General features: G+C 43.5%; 1 protein-coding gene across 1 annotated transcript; it reads right to left on the bottom strand.

The window, feature by feature from the left end:
* Window positions 1–22196: 22196 nt before the first annotated feature.
* Window positions 22197–24129, bottom strand: LOC130875930 (ubiquitin-conjugating enzyme E2 variant 1). Its single transcript, XM_057772240.1, has one exon. The coding sequence runs from the start codon at window positions 24111–24113 to the stop codon at window positions 23670–23672; it is 444 nt and encodes a 147-aa protein (XP_057628223.1). The 5' UTR covers window positions 24114–24129; the 3' UTR covers window positions 22197–23669.
* Window positions 24130–25312: the final 1183 nt, after the last annotated feature.

Here is a 25312-nt window from a genome sequence, read left to right on the forward strand (position 1 = left end):
AGGAGCCCAAGAGAAGCTGGTTAGAGTGGGGAAAGGCCTGGGACATTGTGTGAGCACGGAGACAGCAGTGCCTGGCACCCAAGAAATAAGGGCAAGGCCATGAAGTCACATTGCATGCAGAGTCTAAGATCAGAGCTCAAGAGAGATCGCCAGGTTTTTCTTAGTGTTATTTGCCAGAGAAACATCAACTTTCTCATACACAAAAAACTGACAGACAAAATGTTAGTCCTGTTACTGTGGACTGCAGTAAAATGTGGCCAAGATAATCTGCAACTGGGGAGGAGGGGCATCACTGGAGACTTCGATGGCTATAGCTTCTCTCATACAAGGGTCTGGTCACAGTAATTTAAGAGAGGAGAGAAGAGACGTGGCTTTTGCTGGGACATACCACTGAGTTCATCTATTCACTTCTACCAAGCTATGATAGTCTGATTTGCCATCCCTTCACCTGAGAGTGGCACTCCGTTAGTGCCTGTCCTTAGGGGCAGTCAGAAGTTTGGGGGGGATAAGACTCGCCCCACACCATCCAGAGAGTGACAGAGGTCAAAGGTTACCAATGCCTAAGGAAATGTCACAGAGGGAGAGGAGCGAGAACAACTCCACCATCCTTCGGAGCCACAGGGAAACTACTGCTGTTGGGAATTATGTAGAATCTGTTCCTCTGAACGCTGTCCTTCTTTACAAGAATGTAAGCTTCTTTTACTTTTCATATAAAAATCAGAATAATGTGCAAATTACATGTGTGTATGCATAAATACATACATGCACATACATGTTTGTAGTGCTAGGGATCAAACAGGTTCAAATACAAGCGCTCCACAATACACTCGGGGAAAAAAATCGATCATCTATCTATCTATCTATCTATCTATCTATCTATCTATCTATCTATCTATCTATCTTTCTATCTATCTCCAACTTTATTTGCTTTTTTTTTAAGTACTGGATATAGTAACTTAGGACTTTGTGCATACAAGGTAAGTATTCTCCCACTGACCTCCATGATGTCTGCCTGGATCAACTTATTCTTTGTAATAATTCTTAGAATTCAATAGACTAACTTTCTCTATCCCTGCCTTTTATGCTCTCGATACATCTTTGCTATTAAAAATAACTGTACACTGGGCATTGCCTTTGTCTAAAGAGAGATATTAGCATTGTCTCTTCAATTCAGCTGTTGAATGTTTTTAGACCTCGGCTGGGCAGTGGCACCGTAAGGTGAGAGCTGCACATGACCCATGGCTGGACTCTGGCAGTGAAGGGATTGTGTGGCTTCAGCTGTCCCAGGCTGGACAAGGAAGAGTTGCCCCGCTCCACCCTCCCGCGCCACATCTATTCAAGTTGCTAACACGTTTCTCACGACCAGACCCTCTCTGCTTCACATCCGTGCGGCCTTCCTGCCTCAGCAGGGTACTTCCTGACTGACTTTTGCAAGAAGCCCAGGGAAGAAATTACATCAGTCACGACCTTTGAACTTGACACCTCAACTGTCTTACCATCCTCTGAGGCATGCTCACAGTGCTTCTGCTGGCCAGGCCACTAAGATAAGGACAAATTCGTCAGTATCACCTTTGTATTCAAAGGATGATGTGATCTCCTTCGTGTGAACATTTCCTCTTGTGTGTGCGTTTGTGTGAGTGTGTATGTATTTCTGTGTGTGTGTGTGTATGTGTATGTGTGTGAGCACACATATGAAGGCTTAGAAACCAGTTAGCCTTTGAGAATTTATTTTGTCTTTATTTATTTTGGTTTTGGTTTTTCCAGATAGGGTTTCTCTGTGTAGCCTTGGCTGTCCTAGAATTCTCTATAAACCAGGCTGGCCTTAAACTCAGAGACCCGCCTGTCTGCCTCCCAAATGCTGGGCTTACAGACTTGTTTCACCACCACCTGACAAGAACGACTTTTTTATAGTGATTAAAAATGAACCCTAGTGTTAAATGACTGGGGTGTGCTGTTTTTTTTTTTTTTTCACAGAAAATCTGTGGTAGTTAAACACTTTAGAGATAATTTCATATTTGCAGGAAAACTCCCTGAGCAGAGGATCCATATACTCTGCCTGGGTGCTTGTTTGTGCTCATTTCAGTGACAAATGTTTTCAGTAGGAACATTCTGGACATGTGAATATACCTCTTTAAATGCTATGAAGTCTAAATTCACATAAGATGCTTCTGATAGGAGTTGAAGATCTAACCTGCAAGTGCTGTAAATGTACACATATAGTAGGATTTGAATACTTTGCATGAGAGAGAACATGAGTCTTATTAATGATTTTGAGCTGATTTTATATCAAAATACTGTTATCATTGACATATTAAGTCAAATCCCTTTGGGAACTAGAAATATTCCTAGTCTGTCCAAATTCAAACTTTTGCACACTGACATACGACAGATCTGCTGTCTTCATGTCTATAGCTTTATTATTGCACATTGGCAAACCAAAATCTGATGTCTGTGTTCTGCATTTCATATGAAGGAACCCAACCTATGCTAACACTGACTTCCTTGAGATATTGAAAAATTTAAACTACATGCAAGGCTATATTACATTTCTATCAGATAGTACTGCCCAAATATAATCAATTATACAATGTAGGCCCTACTAAACCATCCCAGTGAAGTACCAGGCAGGGTGCGGAACTAACGCATGGCTTGTAAAACCTGAATATTCATATACACAGAAACCGTATTATGCTTCTTTTGAAGTTCATTTAAGGCAGATTTTTAAAATAAAAGCCCCAAATTAGACCTCTCTCTCTCTCTCTCTCTCTCTCTCTCTCTCTCTCTCTCTCTCTCTCACACACACACACACACACACACACACACGAATCCAATCAAAGCTGAGTGTGGTGGGACACACTGATAATCTTAGAATTCACTGACACTTGGAGGCCATCTGTAGGCTGCATAGACATTTGAAGTCAACCTTGGCTGTGTAGGGCAACCCAGCCAGGAAAGAAAGTTCAGTCTTCTACAAAGAAAAATATAAAAGAGTCCTGGCAAGAGGCCTCAGCGAGGCCCCCAAACCTGACAACGTTTAGAGAGATGGAAAGAGAGAACGTACTCTCAGAATTTGTCCCGTGGCTTCCACTTGAAAGCCCAAGTGTGTGCACACACGGAAAATGTGATAAAAAAAAATTATGGGTAAAAGATCCTTAAAAACACAGAAAAGGCTGAAAGGAGTGTAAACACATACTTTTTTCTTTTGAAATCTCAAAACCATAAAGATGAAATATCAGTTCCTTCTCTAAGTTATCTTAATACAATCCCCAAATTCCAAAAAAGTACCTTTTTTTTTTTCAGGAACTAAAAAAGTTGATGTGAAATAAGTTTGTGGGGGAGAAATATATCAAAATGTCTTGGAAAATATAACAAAGAGCTAAAGGAAGGACCTAGCTAGCATCAACTTTTAAACTAAATACAAGACCTCTGTGATTAAACCCTTCAGCGCTACACACGCCCTGGTAGATCCAGCGCCAATGTCACCTCAGCTAGAGTCTCAAGCAGGAGAGCTGATAGACAAGGTTGTTCCATATATGATGGTGGTAGAATTTCAAATTCCTATTTTCTGAGTCTGAATATAGACTTTGTAATAAATAGTGTCAAGATAAGTAGGTGGTTGTTTAGACAGTGATGAAATTAGATACATTCCTCAGAGAACACATAAGAAGAGCAAACCTGGGCTCAATCCCAAACACCAGAAGAAAAGAGAGAGAAAAAGAGACAGATGACAAAGACAGAGACACAAAGTACATAAGCTCTAGCTAAATTAGAGATAAAGATGTGAACACAGAGGAAAGAGTACAAGTACGGAAGAAACAGGAGGTGACTCAGCTCTAGTGTCTCTGCAGGAAAAGGCCTCTTGATGTGTCTCACACCCAGATGCAAAACTGCAAAATTACTCTTCCAGGGCCCTTCTGCATTTTTCTTCTTCTAGTCCAACTGTACCCCCTTTACCTACCTGGTCCAGGATGTCTCATCCTTATATCCTCATCTCTGCCTGCTAGAGGGAACTTTTCTTTAAGGAAGTCACTCGGAATCTGTACATCTCGCTCACTAGCTGCCTTCTCATTGGCTACTACTTAATCATATCATGTTCAACTGAAAATAGGCTCCTAAGTGCAGTGTTTCGTCTGCAAGGAAGCTCACATGAATCCCCTGCCAACTTCTCTCACAATGATAGAAACCAGGCAAGAGCACAGGTCTTTAGACTCTTTTTGAAGGTCACTAATCCCATTCATGAAGGCCCACTCATCCCATGGCCTGCTGACCTCCCCAAGGCCCACTTCCTCAGACCGAAGCATTAGGAATTAGGTCTCAATATCTAATTATAACACCAATCTTTTCCTTTCCAACTAGAAAATCACCAACAGTTGTTCCTAAGCCTGCAGAGTTCCTCTTAGGGTATCTGCTATTAGTGGCAGGAAGTTCACAGAGATATGAATATCAATATAAAAATCTGTGTGCTAAGAATATCTCTTAGGGGCAAAGTGAGAGGCAGTTGGTATTCTGAGGGCCTCGCTGCTGTCAATCAAGGGATGTAAAAAAGTGTCCTGGCTGTGTGCAGTAGGAAAGGATGATAACCAGCTAAGGGCGGAGAAAAATGCAAACAGTTGTTTACAGAATTTAGAGAGCTTTCTTCATCTTCCTTTGGTCTTATTCCCAGGTTGGCGGGGGGGGGGGGGGGCTGATGGTGGCGTGAGGCACTCAGTCCCACATACAGAAAACATGCCTATGACACGCACTGGGCACCCACACATTCCTCTTGAATGGACTTCATCATTCCAATCTTACCTGCTACTTATTTGTTTCATTTATCTGAGTCTTATGCCTTTTAAAATGTGTTTGTCTGTCCCCTTTACTAATCTTAAACTTCTTATAAGCAGTGGGGTGTCTTATCAACTTTTACTTTCCACAGTTTCTAACCAAACTCTTGGCTTTTTAGTAGGCTCCAATATATATATATATATGTTTGTTGCTTTCGTGTTATATATATATAATTTCCAACTATTTTTTGACAATTTTGGATGAGAAATTTATTTCATTCTTTCACACAACACCCCACAGATATTAAACATGCTAAGCGAAGTAATTACAAAATCTCTGGGCACTGCTAAAAACTGGGGCTCATAAAGGAATGTCCTGATTTGGGCAGAACCTGCTGGGCAAGTGAACGGCCTCCAGTGCTTCAGAAGAACCAGCGTTCCTCCTGGCTCAGGGTTCACCCTCGCCCAGGGGAGCAGAACGCCACAAGTACTAGCTTGTAGGCCAGAGAGCAGAAGGAAGCAAAGGGACACAGAAGTTCTCTGTGCTGACACCAGGGACTCCACTAAACCCTGGCTGTCGCTCTTGATTCCCAGGGATTGTGGGGCTCCAAACGTTGAAACAGAAGAATCAAGACAGTGCCCAGAATTCCTCTCGTTGCCTACTTCATGCGGGAATGCTCACTCCTGCTCCTTTGTAGGGAACTCACGACTGCATTTATGTTCTCCCTCCTCACTCCTTCCTCCCCTCCTCCCCTCCCTCCCTCTCTCTGTGTGTATTTATTCTTTGTATATTCTTTAGTGTGGTCTCAACAGACAGTTCACCCTACTGTTTGTTCTTTCTGAAAAGCAGTTTCCCTCCATTCAAATGAGGTGAAAGGAACAGTTTAAGGGACTGAAAACGGGCTGTTAAGTGGGCTGCTGCCTCAGAGGATGGCACCGAGGAGAGACTACAAAGAATATGGCTCCCTAGTGCCCTATGGTCTGTCTGATGTGCCTGCAAGAAGACCCATCCCCAACCCCAGGAACCTGGGGTGTTCAGAGCCTCTCCTGACTCAAGGAAACCAAGTCCACATTTTAGCAAGAGCTTAGTGATTGCTCTTCCGGAAAGGCTTGAAAAGCCACAGATACTATCTGGGCAGACTGGAATCATAAAAGACTTCAAAGGACCTTGCACTTTGCCCTCGGGAACCTATAAGACGTCCTAGTTCACATTCCCTTTCTCTCCTCTTTTCTCTTTCTCTTTCTCTCCCCTCTTCTCCTTCCTCCGCACCTCTCCTCTCCTCCTTTCTCCCCCTCTCTCTCCCTCTCCCATGTTCTTACTCATTCTTGTAGAACATAAAGGCTTGCTTCAGGCTGAGCTCAGCAATTACCCCAGATTAATGTCGCGATATCTAGAAACCTCTTGCACAGCAAAGAAAAATTACATTGTGACACTTGACCATAGCATGAAAAATGGTTTGTTCCATTTATAAATAAAGGAACAGGCTTACAAAAGTTAAGTGATGTGTCTAACCTGTGGCTGCCAAGTGCGCCACCCCTGCCCCCACCCCCAGTTTTCATTGCAGCACTCTGTAACTGCCAAGGGAAGAGGAAGGAAATAGAAAGTCTGAGTGAGAGCACCTACCCCTCCAGCCCTGGCTGAAGGGAATCTGGGCTGTTCCAGGAGAAAAAGAAAAAGTGCCAGATGAAAGAGGACTCATGCCCGCCTCAGGGCACATCCGTCCCCTGAGGCGGGGATGTTGTCACCTTGGCAATTCTGCCTGTCACTTCATTCTGGTTCTGGTCAACTTTCCATACCTCACAGAGAAGGAAGGAGACTCAAAGAACGGAGAGAGAAGAAAGGGATGACAGAAAGATGAGCAGAAGCAGATATGGAAGTTGTAAACGAGGACTCCAGATCTCAGAAGGAAAGACTAGAATCCTACAGACTGATCACAGCAACTTTTATTTGCTCTATTTTATTAAATTCAAAACCACAGAGAAATGGAGATAGTAGTAAGTGCAGACCTGAGTATGGAGTCAGGAATGGTGGCTCATACCTGTAATGCCAGGACTTGGGAGGATGAGGCAGGAGGATTGCTGAGAGTTTGATACCATCATGAACTATACACCAACTTGTAGTCCAGCTGGGAGACCCTGCCTCAAAGAATCAAAACCTAGCCAAGAACAAAATGTGCCAACATCATGTCTGCCATCACCTAAATGTATTCACTCTGAGGATTGTCCTTCTCTTCCTCCCATTCTGGTTTTTACTAAAGTGGTCTGCACACGACCCCAATCATTATCATATTCTTCCAGAATAACATCATTCTCTATAAAAACTACAATATCATGATCACATCTGGAAAATGAAACACTGATTTATCATCTAGCGTAATGGCTGTATTCAAATGTCCCCAGTTGTCCTCCGTATATTATTCAAGCTAGTTTTATTTCCTTTCTTTATTGTTCAGGGGCTAAGCAAACTTCGTGTGTTTGGAAATAAATCTCTTAACTTTATTTTAATCTATATGGAAGAATCCCCTCTGTGTCCTCCGACTCCCATCCTGACTTCTCATCACTTCCCGTCTTGTAGAATACATCACAGTCTAGATTTTATGTTTTTTTTCCCCCATAATTTGTTCCAGATTTATATTCGTTTAAAACCAAAGTAAGTAAGAGACAGTTGAATCCTCGTGAGGCCATTCATTCCAGTCCCCAATTAAGGAACAAGTGATTATGCTACTTTTGCACGGTCAGGATACCGCGGCCGTTAAACGTTTGTCACTGGGGCAGGCGGTCACTAAAAACGTAGTTTTTGGTAGGAGTTGCTATCATGGGATGAGCTTTTTGGAGTTAAATGTTGTATTTTAAGTCTCTCACTAGGCTAAGTAAAATTTGGGTCTGGGCTGGGTGAATTTCTCCTTCGCACCAGCCAAATCCTGCCCACCTAATTTCACAAGTGCTGCTTCTTCTTGGAACTCTGCCAGGCTCATTGATTTACATATTTTAGGGTTACTCTCTGTCTCCTGCTACAAAGGCACATTTGTGTAGGTGTAACAGAGACTGTGTGGTTGGTGAGGCCCAGAATATTTACTATCCGGCTTGACAGAAGACAAAAATAACAGCTTCACCCATCTTGGCTTTTCACTGTGGTTCTAGACTCCAGCAGTCTATAGAACAGAACAAGTGTTTAATGAATGCACCAGTTCATTAAACGTAACTTCCCAGATGAAAACAGACTGCAAAAAACCAGCAGAAGGGTGAGGAGTGGGTTGGTGGTCTTAGCCTTCCTTTGCCCTCCCATCAGCTAGAAGGAACTTCCTGGTCTTAGGGCTGAGCTTCCATTTCTCAAGCTTCCCCCTCGGCCCCTGCTTTCTGGTCTCACTTCCCATCAGATAACTAAGATGGGGCTTGTGGGACAGAAGGTGAGCTTGTTTGCTCTGTTGGGTCTACTGCAGGAGCTCAGGCCTAACCAAAGCCCTCCTGTAGTTTTACTTAGAAATCCCTTTATAGAGCAGGTTTCCTGACTCTTAACTGGGGACAAGAGACAAAAATACCCCTTTCTGCTTTCACCTTTAGTTAAGGCATCACGGTCACAGAGCCCCTCGCCAGCGCCACAGCTGAGAAGTAGGAAAGACAGCGCTTACCAAGGCTACTTATATTAACTTTTAAAATTTCTTCCCTTTAACAATTTCTTTAATGGAGTTACCTTACCCATTGGATTTAATCCAAACACTTAGACTTGAACTTCAAGGAAAGACTCTTTGTAACCTGTTCCACCATTCCAATTGGATTATAATATTGATTTCCTATATTCTAATCAAAGTGTGAAAACCAAACAAAACCTGCAAACAGCAAAAACAAAAGCAGAGATCCAAGTGGCATGTTTAAATTCAGATTATCACTTGAGAAATGACATATACATATAATATGTCATAATGAAATCCATTTGTATGCCGGCCTTAAAAATGAATGTGCAATTCAATAAATGCAGATTATTAGTGAAGAAGGCAGGAGGTAAGTGGTGGTAAGTGGCTGTCATGAGGACTCCAGGTCAGTCTGGTCCGGGTGGTTTGAAGCCACACTTTGGAAATCAGTGCTTCAGTAAGAGTAAATATTTACCTTTGATCCCACTATGGCTTTGCCACAAGTCTGAACCCGTTTCTCTTCCTTCAAAAGTCGGGTGCGTGGGCTGTGGCGATGAAGGCCTGCAGTCCCAGCCCTTGGCTGGCTGGGGAAGGTGAGTTGTTCAAGGCCAGTCTAAACTACTTAGCAAGTTTTAGGGTGTCGGTTTCGATAGATAAATGATAGATAGACAGATAGATAGATAGATAGATAGATAGATAGATAGATAGATAGATAGATAGATTAGATATGTAGATAGGTAGGTAGGTAGTATACAGATGATAGACAGATAGATAGATATAGAAGATTAATAGGTGTAGATAGATAATAGATGATTGATAGATGATAGAGAGATAAATATAGATAGATGATAGATAGATGATAGGTAGATAGATGATAGATAGATAGATAGATAGATAGATAGATAGATAGATAGATAGGATGATGGATGGATGGACAGATAGTCAGGCTAGGCAAAAGCCCATCTTCCTGTGCTCCTGAGTCACCCTCATAACACATTCATTGCAGCCTGAACTCTTGGGAACGTGCACACAAGCTCATAATTATCTATCACAGTACATTATTGCACATTTTATGGTTATATTTATAAGAGTTTCAGGATGTATAAAATTAATCTGTGATAAAAAAGAAGTCATCAAAAACAGTTACCTTTTGGAGAGGGCTGCCTGGTAGAGGGTTGAAAGAAATCTTTGAGGGTATTGGAAATACATTTTGATCTTAGTGGCCATTTTTTAATGAAAACATGCCAAAGTTCATTGATCTATATACTCAAGACTGATGTGCTGTGCACCTTATTATAGATATGTACATTTTCTATTAAAAAGGAAAAAGAAGAATCTGGGACAGACTTAAATGGCATCAACAGTTTATCAAATTTAGGCTGTGGTATAATCCTGATAATCTATAAACAGAAAGTATCACAGTACCCAGTGTTATAAAGATGGAATGTGGGAGCAGGGAGAAAAAAGTATCAAAATTTCCTGAGAATAACTACTGGAAAATATGTCTGAGTGGTAGTTACGGTCACAATGGCCAATTTTCAATTTAATGATCAACTTCTGGTTTAGTTTTTTGTTTTTTTTTTTTAGAAAAAAATATGGTTTTCATCTACCACCTGATTTCTTAAAAATCCATGTATATTAAAACTATCAAGGACTGGGGCTACAGCTCCATGGTAGAACAACAACAGAAACAAGTGGAAAAAATAAATTTAAAATGTATTTCCTATAATCCACCAAAGCTTTACTAAATAATATTTTTCAAACTCTCATAGGGGCCGTCTGGATGGTTCAGTGGGTGAAGGCATTTGCTGTCAAGCCCGATGACCTGAGTGGTCCTGGAACCTGCTTGGTGGAAGGACAGACAGATCAACTCGCACAAGTTGTCCTCTGACTTCTATACGTGTCATGGCATGCAAATCCCCTCTCCTCAAATAAAGGAATGCAACTTAAAAATCACATAGAACAACAACAACAAAAGCAAACATAATTTTCAGCATTTGTTTAACCTTTATAAAATAAGTGTCTGCTAGCCAGGCACGAAGGGCGGGCACACACCTTTAATCCCAGCACTCAGGAGGCAGAAACAGGCAGATCTTGTGAGTTCAGGGCCAGCCTGATCTACCCAGTGAATTTCAGGATAGCCAGAGCCACATAGTGAGATGCTGCCTTGTAATAAGTTAAATAAAATTAAAATAACTAAATAAGTGGCCCTCACTCTTGGGAGGTAATCAGCAATGTGAGATTCCCACCAATGCCTTGGTTCATTTTCAGGATGGAGACTGTGAACGTACCGTAGCTCTGAAGATGAGAGCAGCAGGCACTGAGTGCCCACAAGCCAAGGACCAATTCAAGACCTTTCTCTGACAAAGAAGGTGCCTTGGGGTAGTCTCTCCTGATAGAGGCCCAAGTTGCTCCTTTGTCCTTTGCTTACTCTGGCCTCTTCAGCATGAGTCCTGCATCACCAAGACATTTGGTAAAAGAAGTACTAGGAGGTACCCAAAGACAGGCACACAGCCGGGGCTTTGTCTCCTCTCGGATAAACATAGTTGGAACAATAAGACATTGTCTGAGGGGAATGGGAGCACTAGAAGGGTTGGCCCGTCAAATTTTCTCTTCTGGCTAGTTGCTAGTTTTATAAGGTCTGTTTCTTCCTTGGCATTTTCTCCTTTTTCTGAGCAGAGCCCCAGTAACTTCTGATGCTCCCTCCAGCGTGATTTTTACACAGAGGGTTCAAAGTTCCCCAGGGCAAGGAAACTTTTCTGGAAGGCTCTTTTCTGAAGCCAAGTCTGGGAAGGCTTGGAAGTTTTCTGGAGTCTGTAGGTCCTTTAAGTTGGAATTGAGGGACCGGTTTTTCTCTCTGAGAACTGCTATATTGTTTTATTGTCATGCTCATAAATATTTTACAATGTTTCTTTGATGCTTTAGTTGGAGTTTGAATGTGTTTAGAGTCTTGTGTATTGTCTTAATCTGGTTTCAGTTGTTCTACCAGAGTTCCTGAGGCTGGGCTTGTTTGGGGCTCACAGTTCCAGAGGTGGGGAAGGTCAGGGTGAAGCAATGTTATCTACTAGTGAGGGCCTCATGCTGCTTCACAGTAAGGTAGAAAGCAACAGCTGACGCAGGGAATGCTGAAGAGAGATGGGGGCCTTTGGGGTGCAGTGCAGCTGTGTTCGGCCACTCTGCTGTGTGCATGCTAGCCAGGGTTTTGTCCTTAAGTTAAACACACAGCCCCTGGCTCTATTTATAACAGCCTGCTGTTACACTGCTAATCCATTCCAAGGAAACGAATCTAGTGTCATGAGAACGATATTAATCCCTCTTAATCTAATCACACCATAAAGGCTCCAACTCTTAACTCTACTAATTACACACCAAGCCCCAGTGTGTGCTTGGGCCAGGACAAATAATACTCCCAGTATAGCATACAACTGCTTACATCTTAGGTTATGCAATAACTGCGTTTTTATTTGCCATCATTTCCACAGTCTTTGTTTATAGGATCTCTATTTGGGTCATTGTATCTCTTGGTATTTTCTTCTCTTCAAGTCCCTTTCTCAGCTTCATTTATTAATTCCTCTAATTAATATTTTGTTATATGTTTACTATAGTGAGATCTAGATTTGGGGAATATATAGAAATATGACCTGGCATCATGGTCTGGGATTCTAATTGAAAAAACTGGAAGATAGAAACATACATTAATAATATATAAAAGTTAGGCCATATGGGAAGCAACACAGTAGACTGTGGCAGTGCCGTTGGATAGAGAATGCTGTGTGGGTGGTTGTTCTAGATACTTCGGTCCATTTTGGTCTTCTCCCAGGAATGGAGCTGCTTTTGATACTTTGCCTTTCTTTTCAAGTTTTCACGGTAATTTTGAGGTGCTGCTGCATCTCTTTCTCTTCCTCCCTTGTGGCCTGTGTCTTAACCCAATGGCCCTTCACTCCCATCCTTCCCAAGATGCCATTCACCCCCTTCCCATGCTGCCCTTCACCTCCTTCCCATGCTGCCCTTCACCCAATCCTTCCCATGTTGCATGACTTTCCCAGTCTCACACGGCCCTGGACTCCTTTTTGCCTGTCTCAAGTTCTCTCCTAATCAGTTCCAGGAGTTTCTTTAAACAGCTTAGCCCCATCATAAAGAATTTATATGAGTGTTTAAAGCATACTTTTAATATTATTCATATGTGCTGAAAATAGATAACTTAGAAAAATAATTTGTGTATAAATCAGTGTTTCAGACTTGTGGCTTAGTATACTTCTGTACGTACGCATAAAGGGCTCTGGGACTCTCCTGATTATTTTGTCCTGAATGTACTGCTTACACTTACCAGAATATCAATTCAGTTGTAGTTTTGACTTTATATATAACCACTGTGGCAGCTATTCAAAACCCACTTTAGGGCCAGTGAGATGACTTAGCTGGTAAAGGTGCCTGTCGCCAAGCCTGATGACCCAAGTTCAAGCCCTGAGACCTATGAAGTGGAAGGAGAGAACCAATTCACACAAATTGCCTTCTGGTCCCCACATGTGTGACACAATACACATGTGTACACATATGCACACAAACACACATAAAATAAAGTGTAACATATATATGTATGCAGATATACATGTACACATACACACAAATAACACATATATATATACATATATATGTCCCACTTTATGTTGAGTGGTATACATTGAAATCTGGAATGGGAATGACTTGAAAAACAAATCCACATCCATTTTTCACGGGACTCAAATTTTGAGCAAAACCCAGACCACCTGTTGTTTATTTCTTACCATCTGGAACTCTACCTGCATTTCTGGGTTTCCTCCAGAGAACACAGAGAAGGGATTTTCACATAGTCTTCCATTAAATAAGTAAATCCAACAATGGAGTGGATCCGAAGATTTTGATTAAACTCCTTGCAAAGGCTCCGTTTCCAGGTTTCTGAATGAGGCCGGTGGGACCATCTGCTGTCAGAAACATGTGCCAGCACTCAGCATAATACCTTAGCGGTGATTGCTAGTGAACGCTTCGGTGAACGGAAAGGGAGGGTCCAGGTCTGGTAATGAAATATGCACAAGTGCTTCAGAATAATTTGATTCTGTCGCATACATCATTTGGAATCGATGTCAGCTTTTTAGACACTTTGGTTTTCATAATATGAAGTAGTTTTTATTAGAACGGTAAACACAAAACTGATTATCTACATGGATTCAATGGCTTTCAAAAAGAGAATTTTACACTCTAATTAAGAACAAAGCACCTAATTGCATGAGTCTGAACTTCAGAATCACCTCTTTGTCTTTGTTTCGTCTTAAAATGCTGAACAAGGAGTCAGAGAGACTCGGGCGTAGCAGAGGAGCTATTTGGGGACATAATTAATGGATCGGGTCTTGTAACTGCTTATGAGCCACACAGATTATGCTGGGAGGATGGCAGCAGTTCTGTAGTGAAGCTTAGTTGTTGGGTTTGCAGCCTCCAAGACTGCATTCTGTTCATTTGCCAAGGCATGCTTTTTGGCATCTCTTCCTACCTCTCCCTGCCTTCTGATGCCAGCTTCCAGCTTAGCTTCCCCCAGACCCTGTGACCCAACAGGAGTCATCATGGGGAACTTAGCAGAGAGGGAGAATGACTAGCTCCATTTCTGAATCAGAATCTGCCTTTTAGGGAGGGCATGCATCCACATACAAAACTAGACTACATTCCTAAGGGGCTGTGGTCCAGCATCGAAAACCTTGGCTATCAAATTTGGGGTCTCACACTCATTGGTTAGTGTGTGGAACTGAAAATCTCTGGTCCCTGCCATAGAGATTTTGGTTGGGTGAGTTCAGATGGGCCCTAGAACTCTGGTTTTTCTTGTCTGCATGCTGCTGGTCTGGTTCTGAAGCCAGGCTCAGTCCTGAGCCCGACTTTCTCCACAGTTTGGTTTTAGCCCCTTTTGTCTAACCTGTGCCATGCCTCACTTAGTCTCGACTGTGAAAATGGCTTTCAATGTGGGCTTCAGAATTGCTCAGAGCTCTTCCTGAGGTAATACAGTTTCAGGAAGGCAGTGTGGAGCAGCTTGGCTTAGGATTTTCTGTAAGATTGAGAAAACACCAGTTGTTCATAATTAGATGCTGGAGCTGGACCTTCTAGGGATCAGGTTAGGGGACATGGCTGTTTGCTTGGTTCTCAGCAGTTCCTCCCCTTTAGCCCGGAGACCTTCTCCTGAAGAGCAGATCTGGAGCCCTTTCAGAACAAGCCCCAGAGCCAAGCCCTTCCTAGTTTGGTGCAGGACTTTACCAGGAGGCTATTAGGTAGTACATTTGTAGAGTAAGGCCTCTACGTAGGTTAAAATCAGGGCAGGGGTAGAAGTCTTGGGTAACACTAATCTTTCAATAGTTTTATTTGGGAGCCCCTGTTGGGATGGAACCCCAAACATTCTCAGTCTTTTTGCTAGTTTTCTGTAGGTGGAGATTGCTCCTTCATTCCCGGCCACCCAGACCCAAATAACCACACAGAACTATATTAATTACAACACTGCTTGGCCAACATCTTAAGCATATTTCTACCTAGATCTTATATCTTAAATTAACCCATTTCTACGAATCTATGTATCTCCACAAGGTTGTGGCCTACTGGTAAGGTTCAGGTATCTTTCTCCTACATGACATCTCCCTCTACGTGACTCTGTTCACCCTCTCTCTGTATCTCTGTTTGGATTTCCTGTTTGGCTTTATTCTGCCCTGTCATAGGCCAAAGCAGCTTCTTTATTAACGAATAGTAATACATATTCACAGCATTCACAGTGGAGAATCCCACATCAGTATTCTGAAGAGATACATTGCACAGGAAAGTCCTTGAGCTGGCAGAGCTAGCAGAGTTGGTCACCTCTAGTAACAACTTTCACAGACTCTGTCTCATAGAATGATAATTTCCTGGTGTAAATGAGTGTGCTTGGCTAGATGGCTGGCAGCCAGAACACTGGTCCGTGTCTGCCACACCATACAGATGGGTGGAGTCTTCCCACCCAATGGTACAGTCAGAACACCACTCAATGTTTGTCACATCATACAGATGGGTGGAGTCTTCCCACCCAATGGTACAGTCAGAGCACCAATCAATGTTTGTCATATCATACAGATGGGTGGAGTCTTCCTAACCAATGGTACAGTCAGAGCACCAATCAATGTCTGTCACATCATACAAATGGGTGGAGTCTTCCCACCCACTGGTACACTTCTTTAGCTTCTCCGACTTCACTAGAAGTAAGTGCTCTGAGATCAGGAATTTTCTTTTGTTCTGGTCCCCTAGGTACTCTGGGAACACAGAGCAGTATCTAGCACATGGTGGATTCTCCATAAATGTTAAGTGAATAGATGTGTGACTATGGTATATAGGGCCTGATGGTGCATATGTCGCCTTTGGAGTCAAGCCCAACTCTGTTCCCAAGTTGTGCTAACACTGAATGGGACCTTAACTTCCCTGTACTTCTATGCTTAGATTTCCTCAAGGCTAAGATGTGTTGGGCATAGCAGATTCCATCTCCTATATCATAGTTAAGAAGTACTCAGAAAGAACATTATCTATACATGTTTTGGCTGTTATTTTACATACTGGGGTGTGTCAAATCATTCTAAGAATTGATTTTTAAATCAAAATCTTATTTATTTGCTTACAGGGTTTATTTACAAGATTTATTTACAAACAGGGTTAAGTAATAACACTGTCTGGTCCTTAAGTGTAATGCTGGAGTACCCGTGAAAACTTAGCTCACAGACCAGCTACTTCAGCCAAGACGGCTCAGATGGATGGAGGCTGCCTGGATGAGCTTACCTGACCTGGTACATCTGGGGCCTACTTTTCCTGTTAGGGCATTCTCTTACTTGGAGTCTTAGTTGGTCTCCATGGAGCCTTCCTTAGGATTCCTTCCTTTTCACATGGCTTCCCATGTGATATCTCCATGAGTCCCCGAGCTGGAATAAATAAAGTCTGGCCATCCTGCTTCCAAGAGAGAAAGCTTTGCAGCTCTTCTGGCTTTGTTGTTGTTGGATTTTGTTTGGAACCCAGGGAGTAGAGCATGTTTGGCAAACGGCCTGCCAACGCGCTACATTGGTGATCTTAGATCATCTTAATGTCTAGTTCTTACTGAGATAAAAGGTTAGGCTGTGTTCTGCCTGCTTCTCAATCTCAGCACACTTGACAGTGTGAACCAGGTGAGTCTTTGGTGTTTGGGACTGTGAACCGCATGGCAACATCCCGAATTCTATCTAACAGCATCACCGAGGTTGCTATAGTGGCTCTCCCGCAGCATCTCCTTTGCTGCCAAACATTGTAAACGTTCTCAGGGCGGAGTAGGCGATCCCTCCCTGGTTGAGAACCACTGGGTCAAAGAAAGGAACAGGTCCAGCTCAGATTCAAGGGAGAGAATTTGCACAGGGCTGGATCCCAAGAATAGTGATACCCTGGAGCCCAGTGAAGCTCAGTCTTCACAGAGCTGTATCTTCCTGTCTGAGGACTCCCGCTCCTGACCCTCTCTGCTTCGGAACCCCCTTTTGAAGCTCCCATCTGAACGTCCCCGTTTGTCACTGACAGTGCTCTACAGCAGTCATGCTCTCTGTTTTCAGCTCCCTTGTCTGTGTCATCCTTGTGACCTGTCACGTCTTTCCACCATGCGTGCCACCGAGCTGTTCCCAGTGCTCATATCATAGCGCATGACCAGGTCTGGGGACAGATAAGACCGATCAGCAGCCTCTGCTCCCTACCCACATACATGCCATCTCCGTAAAAGACTCTCCTCTCCTTATCACCCCTTCTTTCCTCCCCCTTAACCCTCCCCCATAAGATTCAGTTTATGGGCCTCCTCTTCTAGAAAACTTTCCAGGAAGATCACTCTCCTGTTTGATACAACAGTTTCTTGAGAGAGGAGGCCCTTCCAGCTCATCTTCATCTTCCCACTGCAGTGTCTATCGCATGGAAGAACAATAGAGAGACGTCCCAAAGCAGAGTTTAAAACTTGACTGACGGGAGGCCAGTAAGAACAGGAGTAAGTCACGAGATGATCTAGACTCTAGATTCTGGAGGAAGCGCCTCGGGGAGGGGTTGATTAGCTGACAGGCTGCAGCCTGGAGTTCAGTGAGACTTGGGTAGTGGAGGAGTTCTGTTTGAGTGTGTGTGTGTGTGTGTGTGTGTGTGTGTAAGAGAGAAAGGAGACCAGGAGTCTGTGAGGAGGAAAAGAGCATAGTGAATAGTTACCTGCCAGACAGGTAGAAAAAAGATCACTATTAGGCTTGTCAAGTCAAGGTGAGGGCACATGTTTATCGAACGTGTCCTGTGCCCTGGGTTCTCACTTCAGATGATGCGAGGCAAAGCCTCTAGAGGACGTTTTGTGTAGAAAGATGACTGGCATTGACCTCTGTTCTTGGGACTATCTGCCTCCATATTCAGAGGTCTGTGGCAGCGGGGAAACAGTTGGGGTAGTCAGGAAGCTAATGGAACCTGGAAGATGGCAGTCTTTCTTGGAAAACTGATTGGAAGGGAGAGAAGTCGTGGGCAGCGGGATCGCTCCAGAAGTAAGAGCAACAAAGGGAGGGATATTTTCTGACCGAGAGCTGCTTCTTGGGGAAGGAAATTAAACGTTTACTATCGCTATGCTAAGTTTGAGACTCTTCCTCCATATTCAGTTGCTCATGTTGTAGGCAGACAAGGATACACTGCAGGGGAGGTATTCAAGCTCGACACTATGAGCATGGAAGTTGTTAGCTCCATCACATGAGCTGGAACAGATTTTTGTGATTAAAAAATATAACCAACTACAATGCATAAACACAATAGAAGTTTAATTTCTCACTATTCAAGAGTCTGAGAAAATTCCAGATCACCAGTAAACTGTGACTGGATTTTTCTCTTTGGAGAGTTGAGGACAGAAACCTGATAGAAATGGCTCAACAGAAAATGGTCAGAGAGAGAAACAAAGTTGGAGGCTGTGTGTAAACAATCCATTCAAGGGTTTTTATTATAAAGGAGATCCAAGAATATGGGTGGAGCTTGAGGAAGATGTAGGTCTGAGACATTTTTGTTGGTATTTATTTGTTTACAGTTCTGGGGACCTACCCAGGGCCACCCACATGCTAGGTAACTTCTTTGTTGCCGAACTATAAACTCAGTCCTGTGACTGACGTTTAAAGCTTTGTTTGTTTGTTTGTTTTAAATAGAAAAAATGAAATATTCAAAAGTTAATGAAGAGAGAAAAGGATGGGAGGTGCAAGGTGGTGGGGGAATTTTCAAGGGTTGATTTGGAGTACGTACTGGAAATGCCAGATAGAGTGAGAGACTTTAGGAAGAGCTGGATGGCTTATCCATTGAGGCATCCATTAAGGTAGGGCACCTGGCCCACAGGCAGGTAAGGTGACTGTCTTGAACTGACGTGTATTCCAGATCATAGAACTTTCAGTGTCCCCATTGGGTCAGCTCTGAGCACATGGACTGGCTAGACACCCTAGAGATAAGAAAACACACAAAAGAAGTTCTTTTTTTAAAGTTGCTTTAAGCACCATCAGATTAAAAATAATACAAAATTTTGCTGTGAATTCTACACATTACAAAGCATTTACACAGTCTAAACATGGGCTATTACCACATACAAGTTCTAGTTCTTAGGTTGGGGGTGCAGTTGAACACTCCTGAGTAGGTGATGTCTGTAGTAAGGTCCCCAGCACTTCTCTTTCCCAGAAAACCAGCCAACCAACAAAACAAACAAAAAAATAAACAAACAAACAAAATCAAACTGGAGTTCTTGCTCAAAAGTAAGAGAGACATACATAGAAGACATGTGTCATGCGTGCAGCCATCTAAGACATACCCCACATTTCTCAGGACCATGTCATCTATAGATAATAGTCAATAAAAGCAACAGGAACCAATCCCTGAGATTTTATTGTTCCCCAGCACCAACACATCTATTATCTTGTTTCATCTTTACAACGACCTATTGAAGGGGCAGTTGATGCAATCGACACTTTACAGCTGAGGAAAAGCATAATTAAGCAATTTTCTTCAGCTCACACAGAGGGTAGGAGAGAGAGTCCTTGAAGCTTCGATGATTCCATAGTCCAAGCTTTCAGTATTACATTGGATTGGCTCCTAGAAATTGCTGTAACCAATGGGAATAAATGAGTAAGGCAGACAAGTACCATACCTCAAGTTTTGTTTGAGACGTTCGAAGACTTCAGGAGGAAATGGCATCCAATGGCACCTGGAGAAGGTGAGGATTTCACCACGCAGAGGTGAGAGGGCAGGTCCCATGAAGATAACTTTCCCTTAATCTCTCTCCTGCTCTCCATTTGGGCATCCAGATTAGCTTGACTTTCCTTCCTTTGCCTTTGCATCAATCCCGAAGCTGAGCAACTTGTAAAGAAAGGGGTTTGCTTAGCTCGGTTTGGGAAGCTGAAAGTCCTGGTTCTAGCAGATCCATGTATTTGACCTTTGCTGAGGCCTCCCAGCTGATGAGATCAGAACAGGAATCAAAGGGTGAGAGAGGAAGCCAAAGAGACTAAGGAAGCGCTAGTCTCGTTCTATCATAACAGCTCCTGTTATGGGAACTGACTATAAAGTCCCACGAGAACAATTAATTCTGCAAAGGACAGTGTCCTCAGTGAGCCAATTCCCCCGAAACCAGGCCTTACCTCTTAAGAATTCCACCATCTCTATTCCTATAATGAGGACGAAGCCTCCATCACACGGACCCTAGTGGGGTACAAGCAAACCATATTTAAACCTAGGCAACCTCCAAAAAAGATGTTTGGTGTCTCAGGATAGACTCACAAGGTGGAATGGTGACTGATTTTCTTGCATGCTAATTTTTTTCTCTAGATTCCTAGAATGGACATAAAATTCTACTGGTCTCTAGCGAAGTGAATGAAACGATTTATTACTTGCATATGTACTTTAATGAATGACAGACATCCAACATAAGCAGCAAGTACCTTTGTCCAGTGAACACCTCTGTCTCTCCGACATCCAGACTAAGAACTACAACATTCCAGCCTCCCAGTAGCTCTTTCTTGCTGCTTTCTGGTTTATTCTGTGAATTGAACCTAGGGTCTTGTGCATGCGAAGCAAACTCTCTGCCACCGAGTTACGTTGCTAGTCATGTTGTGCCGTATCCTAATCAAAACTACCGGCCTTTGTCAGGTTAGTAACCAACTTCTCTAAAGAAAGATTAATTTCATCTGCTTTTGAACTTCATACAAGCAGAAACCTAAATTCTGGTCCTGTCTATATCTGGACTCTTTTGTTTAGCATACTATTCATGAGTTTCATCTGTATTCCAGATACAACTGGGGGTTTTCATTCTTACTCAGATATTTCTTTGCCCCCCCCAAAAAAAATCTTCACTTTAAGCCAGGTTCAGTGGTGCATACCTTTAATCTCAGCACTCAAGAAGCAGAGACAGGTGGACCTCTTAGAGTTCAAGGCCAGCCTTGTCTAACATATCAAGATCCAGGTCCCCTACGCCTACATAGTGAGACTTTATCTCAATGAAAAATAACAACAAAAATCAAGCATAATATATTGTCTTTTAAAAAAATAATCTTACTATGCATGTTGTGTTTTTTCTATTGTTGTTTACTTTGGGCATTGTGTAGGAAATCCAGGGCTTCATCCATACTACAGCAAGCATTATCACCAAGAGGTGACACCATAGGCCTGTTTTACTGTTGATGCTGATGTGTGCTTACATAATTCCTAATTTAAGGAAATTAATAATAGTGTTATATGGACAAACTTTCTTTTCCCCTTCTCCTTTTTCTCATTAGGATCTTTCTGTGTAATCTAATCTATCTTGGAACTTTTGAACCTTCTGCCTTGAAATCTCACTGATGTTCGAGTCATGTGCCACCATGTCTAGCAACACGAACATCACATTGATTTTCTTCTGGGTATACACCCATACATATATTTGAATATATGCGAGGCATTGTATCATTGTTTTCCTCTTTCAGTGAATTCATGTCCTACCACCATTGTCATCCTTCAGCGCCATCTTGCACATAGAGATGAGGTTAATGCATCAAAGCGCCACTCATTGCTCATCTTGTTTATCGTGGAGCTTCTCATAAGGGCACTGAAACCTTCAGCGACGGGGTTCCCAGGGTACACAGTTGAGATGAAGATCAGTTACTACACATAGGCAAGATCAAGCGAAACCAGATCCACAGTCTTCCCGGGTAGCACTGCCCCAAAGTTGCAAACACACACCATTTCTGTTGCTCCTCAGTAATTCCAGCTACGAAGATGGTTGTTTTTGGCCAACAGGACTTCGCTTGTTACTAGGCAGCACATGGCAGACAATAATATTGGTTTGACTGGCTTGATTCTTGATGCTACGCAGAGTGTTGCATTACTCTTTTAAAGATTCTGTGTGTGTGTGTGTTACCATGCATGTGTGTGTGTGTGTTACCGTGTGTGTGTTAGTCCCCATTCGGGCCAGAAGAATCCTGGAGCAAGAGTTACAGGTGGTTGTGAGCCACCAAACATGAGCACTGAGAACTGAACTCAGGTGTTCTGGAAGAGCAACCAATGCTTTTAACCCCTGAGCCGTGTCTTTGGCCCCCAAGGTCTTACACTATATAACTCAGGCTGGCCTCAAGCTTGTGAAAGTCTCACTTTGGCCTCCTGGATGTTAGAATCACAGCATACACCTATACCTTTTCACAGGACACACTTTTGTACGAGGTGCCACACTAGTCCTGAGCCACACAAGACTATTGGACTTTTTAAGTGAGGCTACTATGAGAAACTAGTATTTCACTTGATTTTTTTTTATCAATGCACACTTGTTTATTATAGTAAAACCAGGCAATGACCGACAGCACACTGCTTATGGAACACTGTTAAACTTGACGTACAGGATGCCTAGCCCGGACAGCTACAGTTTGTCCCAGAAAGATCAATGGCCACAGGAGCCACACTTCAGACCTGATAGTTGCTGCTTCAACAGGTGGGTTCACATATATGCTCACCCCCCCCCAAAAAAAAAAACCCAAACCCAAACCCAAAAAAAACCTTGCAACACAACAAATTGCCTTTATTTCGGTATGCATCCATTTTTCAACATTTAGTGGTCCTGAACAGAGTGGGGAACATGGCAACGAGCCAGGAGGCCAGGCCCACTGAAAACTCGTGACACGGAGCTCCTCCAGGTCCCTGCCGAGGGTCTGAGGAGCAGCAACACTGAAACCTGAGTCCACAGGGTCAGGGCCTCTGTTCCAGCTGTCAGGCTCCACATCAGACCGGATGGGTGGTCAGGGAGCCCTGTCCAAACCTCTTCAGTTTGTAAAAGCAAAGCGATTATGAGAAAAGGAACCGACACAGAACCCCGTGCACTTAGGACTCTCCGCATGGCCTTTCTCTAGGCGGAATCACCAAGGACCCTGAGCGCTGGCAGGTTTGTTGCCTCGTGACTGCTCTGTTCACCTCGAGACCTGAGCTCAAAGTGCATCGGCTGATGGTGGCAGCAGGGCTGAGGACCCAGCACCCCTTCCCAGGCTGGTGGCAAGTGAATGTGTGGTCCAGAGCTAAGTGAGGGAGGCCAGGCTCTTCCAACCTCATCTGATGGCTTCTGGCCACAGCAAGTGTTGGGTGGTGATGGGCAACAAGGGAATTGAGGAGAGGGAAAGCAGCACCCCTTGATAAAGGTGGGGATACGGGAAGCCCTGAATTCCTCACCCACGGCCAATTTCAGAGGGAGGGGAGGGTTACAATCTAAGCCTTGGCCAAGGGCGGGAGTGGAGGAATGGGGAGATGATGGCTTGGACGGGGCATCACTTAAGACTTACGGAAGCAGGGGTACAGCCAAAGCACCCCAAGCCCAGCAGTAGTCCCACGGCTGCTACCTGAAGCCTTTCCATCTAGTCTAAGGGCCACCACACAGCTGTGGCAGGAGGGTGGGGCAGGCAAAGGCAGACCCAGGCCATGTGTCAGCAGCAGGTGATTGTGTGACGTGTCTGTTCACAGTTGCGTTAGCTGTGCTCACCGCTCCCAGAGGAAACTGATTTCAACACACCTTCTTGATCCCAGAAGTTCAACTAGGCAGCCAGCGGTTACACTTGACAGAAGATGTTACACAGCACAACTCAGGTATTTCAAATGGACAGAAATTAGTATCAGAACAGTGTCTCAGGATGAAGTCTCAGTGGAGCTTCCTCTCCAGGACTTTGAGGTCTACAAGATGAATCTAGAAAATTCACTACTGTGGAAAATGAAGACTTAGGTTGGATTGGGGAGGGGAGGCCTGGCCTGGTGACTAATTGCTGTAACACTGTCCTTCTGGCGGCTGTGGCAGCTTCATGTTCTCTTTTGACATCATCAGGCGTCGAAGCTCCTGCAGGATGACTTTGATGCTGTGGGAATTCTGCCACTTTGCCAGCACTGCTGTGGCCCTTGGGTCCACCACGCCATTTGAACTACTCACGCCGCTCATATTGACTTTTGTTACAAATCTTACAGATGGGGGTGCTTCTGGGTATTTAGGCCCACATTCTATTTTAAGGCTGTATATTCGGTTTTCATAAATTGTTCTTGGAGGCCCAATTATCATCCCCGTCCATCTTGTAAGTGTCATGTCTTCGTCGTCCTCCAGACCCCAGCTAACTGTGCCGTCGCCTACTCCTTTCTGGCCTTCTTCCAGCTCTTCCAACAGTCGGAAATTTCGAGGGACTTTTACTCCCGAGCCTGTGGTGGCTGCCATCTTGCGTCGCTGTCGCTCGAAGTTGATTTGGTTTTTTAAAAGAACGCTCAAGTTGGTGACAGAAAGCTTTTAACCACGTGTAGATGGAAGTTTCTGTCTGGCCCAGTCCACAGCTCTTCAGTCCCAAGGAAACACACAAAGGCTTACATTCATTATAAACGCTTTGACCTATTGTTCAGGTTTATTATTAACTAATTATTACAATTTAAATTAACCCATAATTCTTGTCTATGTTGAGTCACATGGCTTGGTACCTTTTCTCAGTAAGGCATTCTCATCTTGCTTTCTCTGTGTGTAGATGGTGACTGACTCTCTGCCTTTCCTCTTCCCAGAATTCCCCTTGTCTGGTTGCCCTGCCTATACTTCCTGCCTGACTACTAGTCAATCATCATTTTAGTAAACTAATATTAGTGACAAATTTTTACAGTGTACAAGAGCATTATCCCACAGCAATCATGTTGGATCCCTTGGCTCTGATAATCTACTGTTTCCATTGTAAATTTTGTGAAATATAAATTCACATCAAGTATTTTTGATAAACATTTCACAACCAAATTGAGATATGCTATAAATCCAAAGACATAGAAAATTGACCTTAAACGGTCCAGGATGGGCTGAGGTGGCGAGATGGCTCATCAGTGAAGAGCATTTACACCGTTGCAGAAGACCTGAGTCCCAGTATCCACACTGGGAGGCTCACAGTCACCTGTAACTCCAGCTCCAGGGGATCGGATGCCCTCTTCTGGCCTCTGAGGGCTCCTGCACACACAGACCATACACTCACACATATGTACAAAGGTAATATAAATAAATCATTTTAATTAAAAGAAAGCTAGGTAAGAATATCTAATACATACACTTTGTGTCCCTACATACATGGTCAGGAAAGGGGATGGATTTATTAGAGGAGCATGAGAATACGTTATTGGTCAGATCTAACTGGATACCCAGCTGAACTCTGCCACTTAAATAGGAGCCGTTAGCCAATTGTTTCACCTGAGTGTCAGTACCCCCTTTTCTGCATCTCTGTGTCATTGGCTTCACCTTCCCCTACCTGTGGCTCTCTGTAGGTCAGCCCTGAGCCAACAGTTGCTGCCTGAGGCCAGAGCCAGTGGTTATGGTACAAAGGATGAGAGCCTGGGGAATTAGGGGAAAGCTTTAATGTATCATTTATACCCAGAATACCCCTGGGGCATCCA

Source organism: Chionomys nivalis, chromosome 6 (genome assembly GCF_950005125.1).
Source record: "Chionomys nivalis chromosome 6, mChiNiv1.1, whole genome shotgun sequence".
Lineage (NCBI taxonomy): Eukaryota > Metazoa > Chordata > Mammalia > Rodentia > Cricetidae > Chionomys > Chionomys nivalis.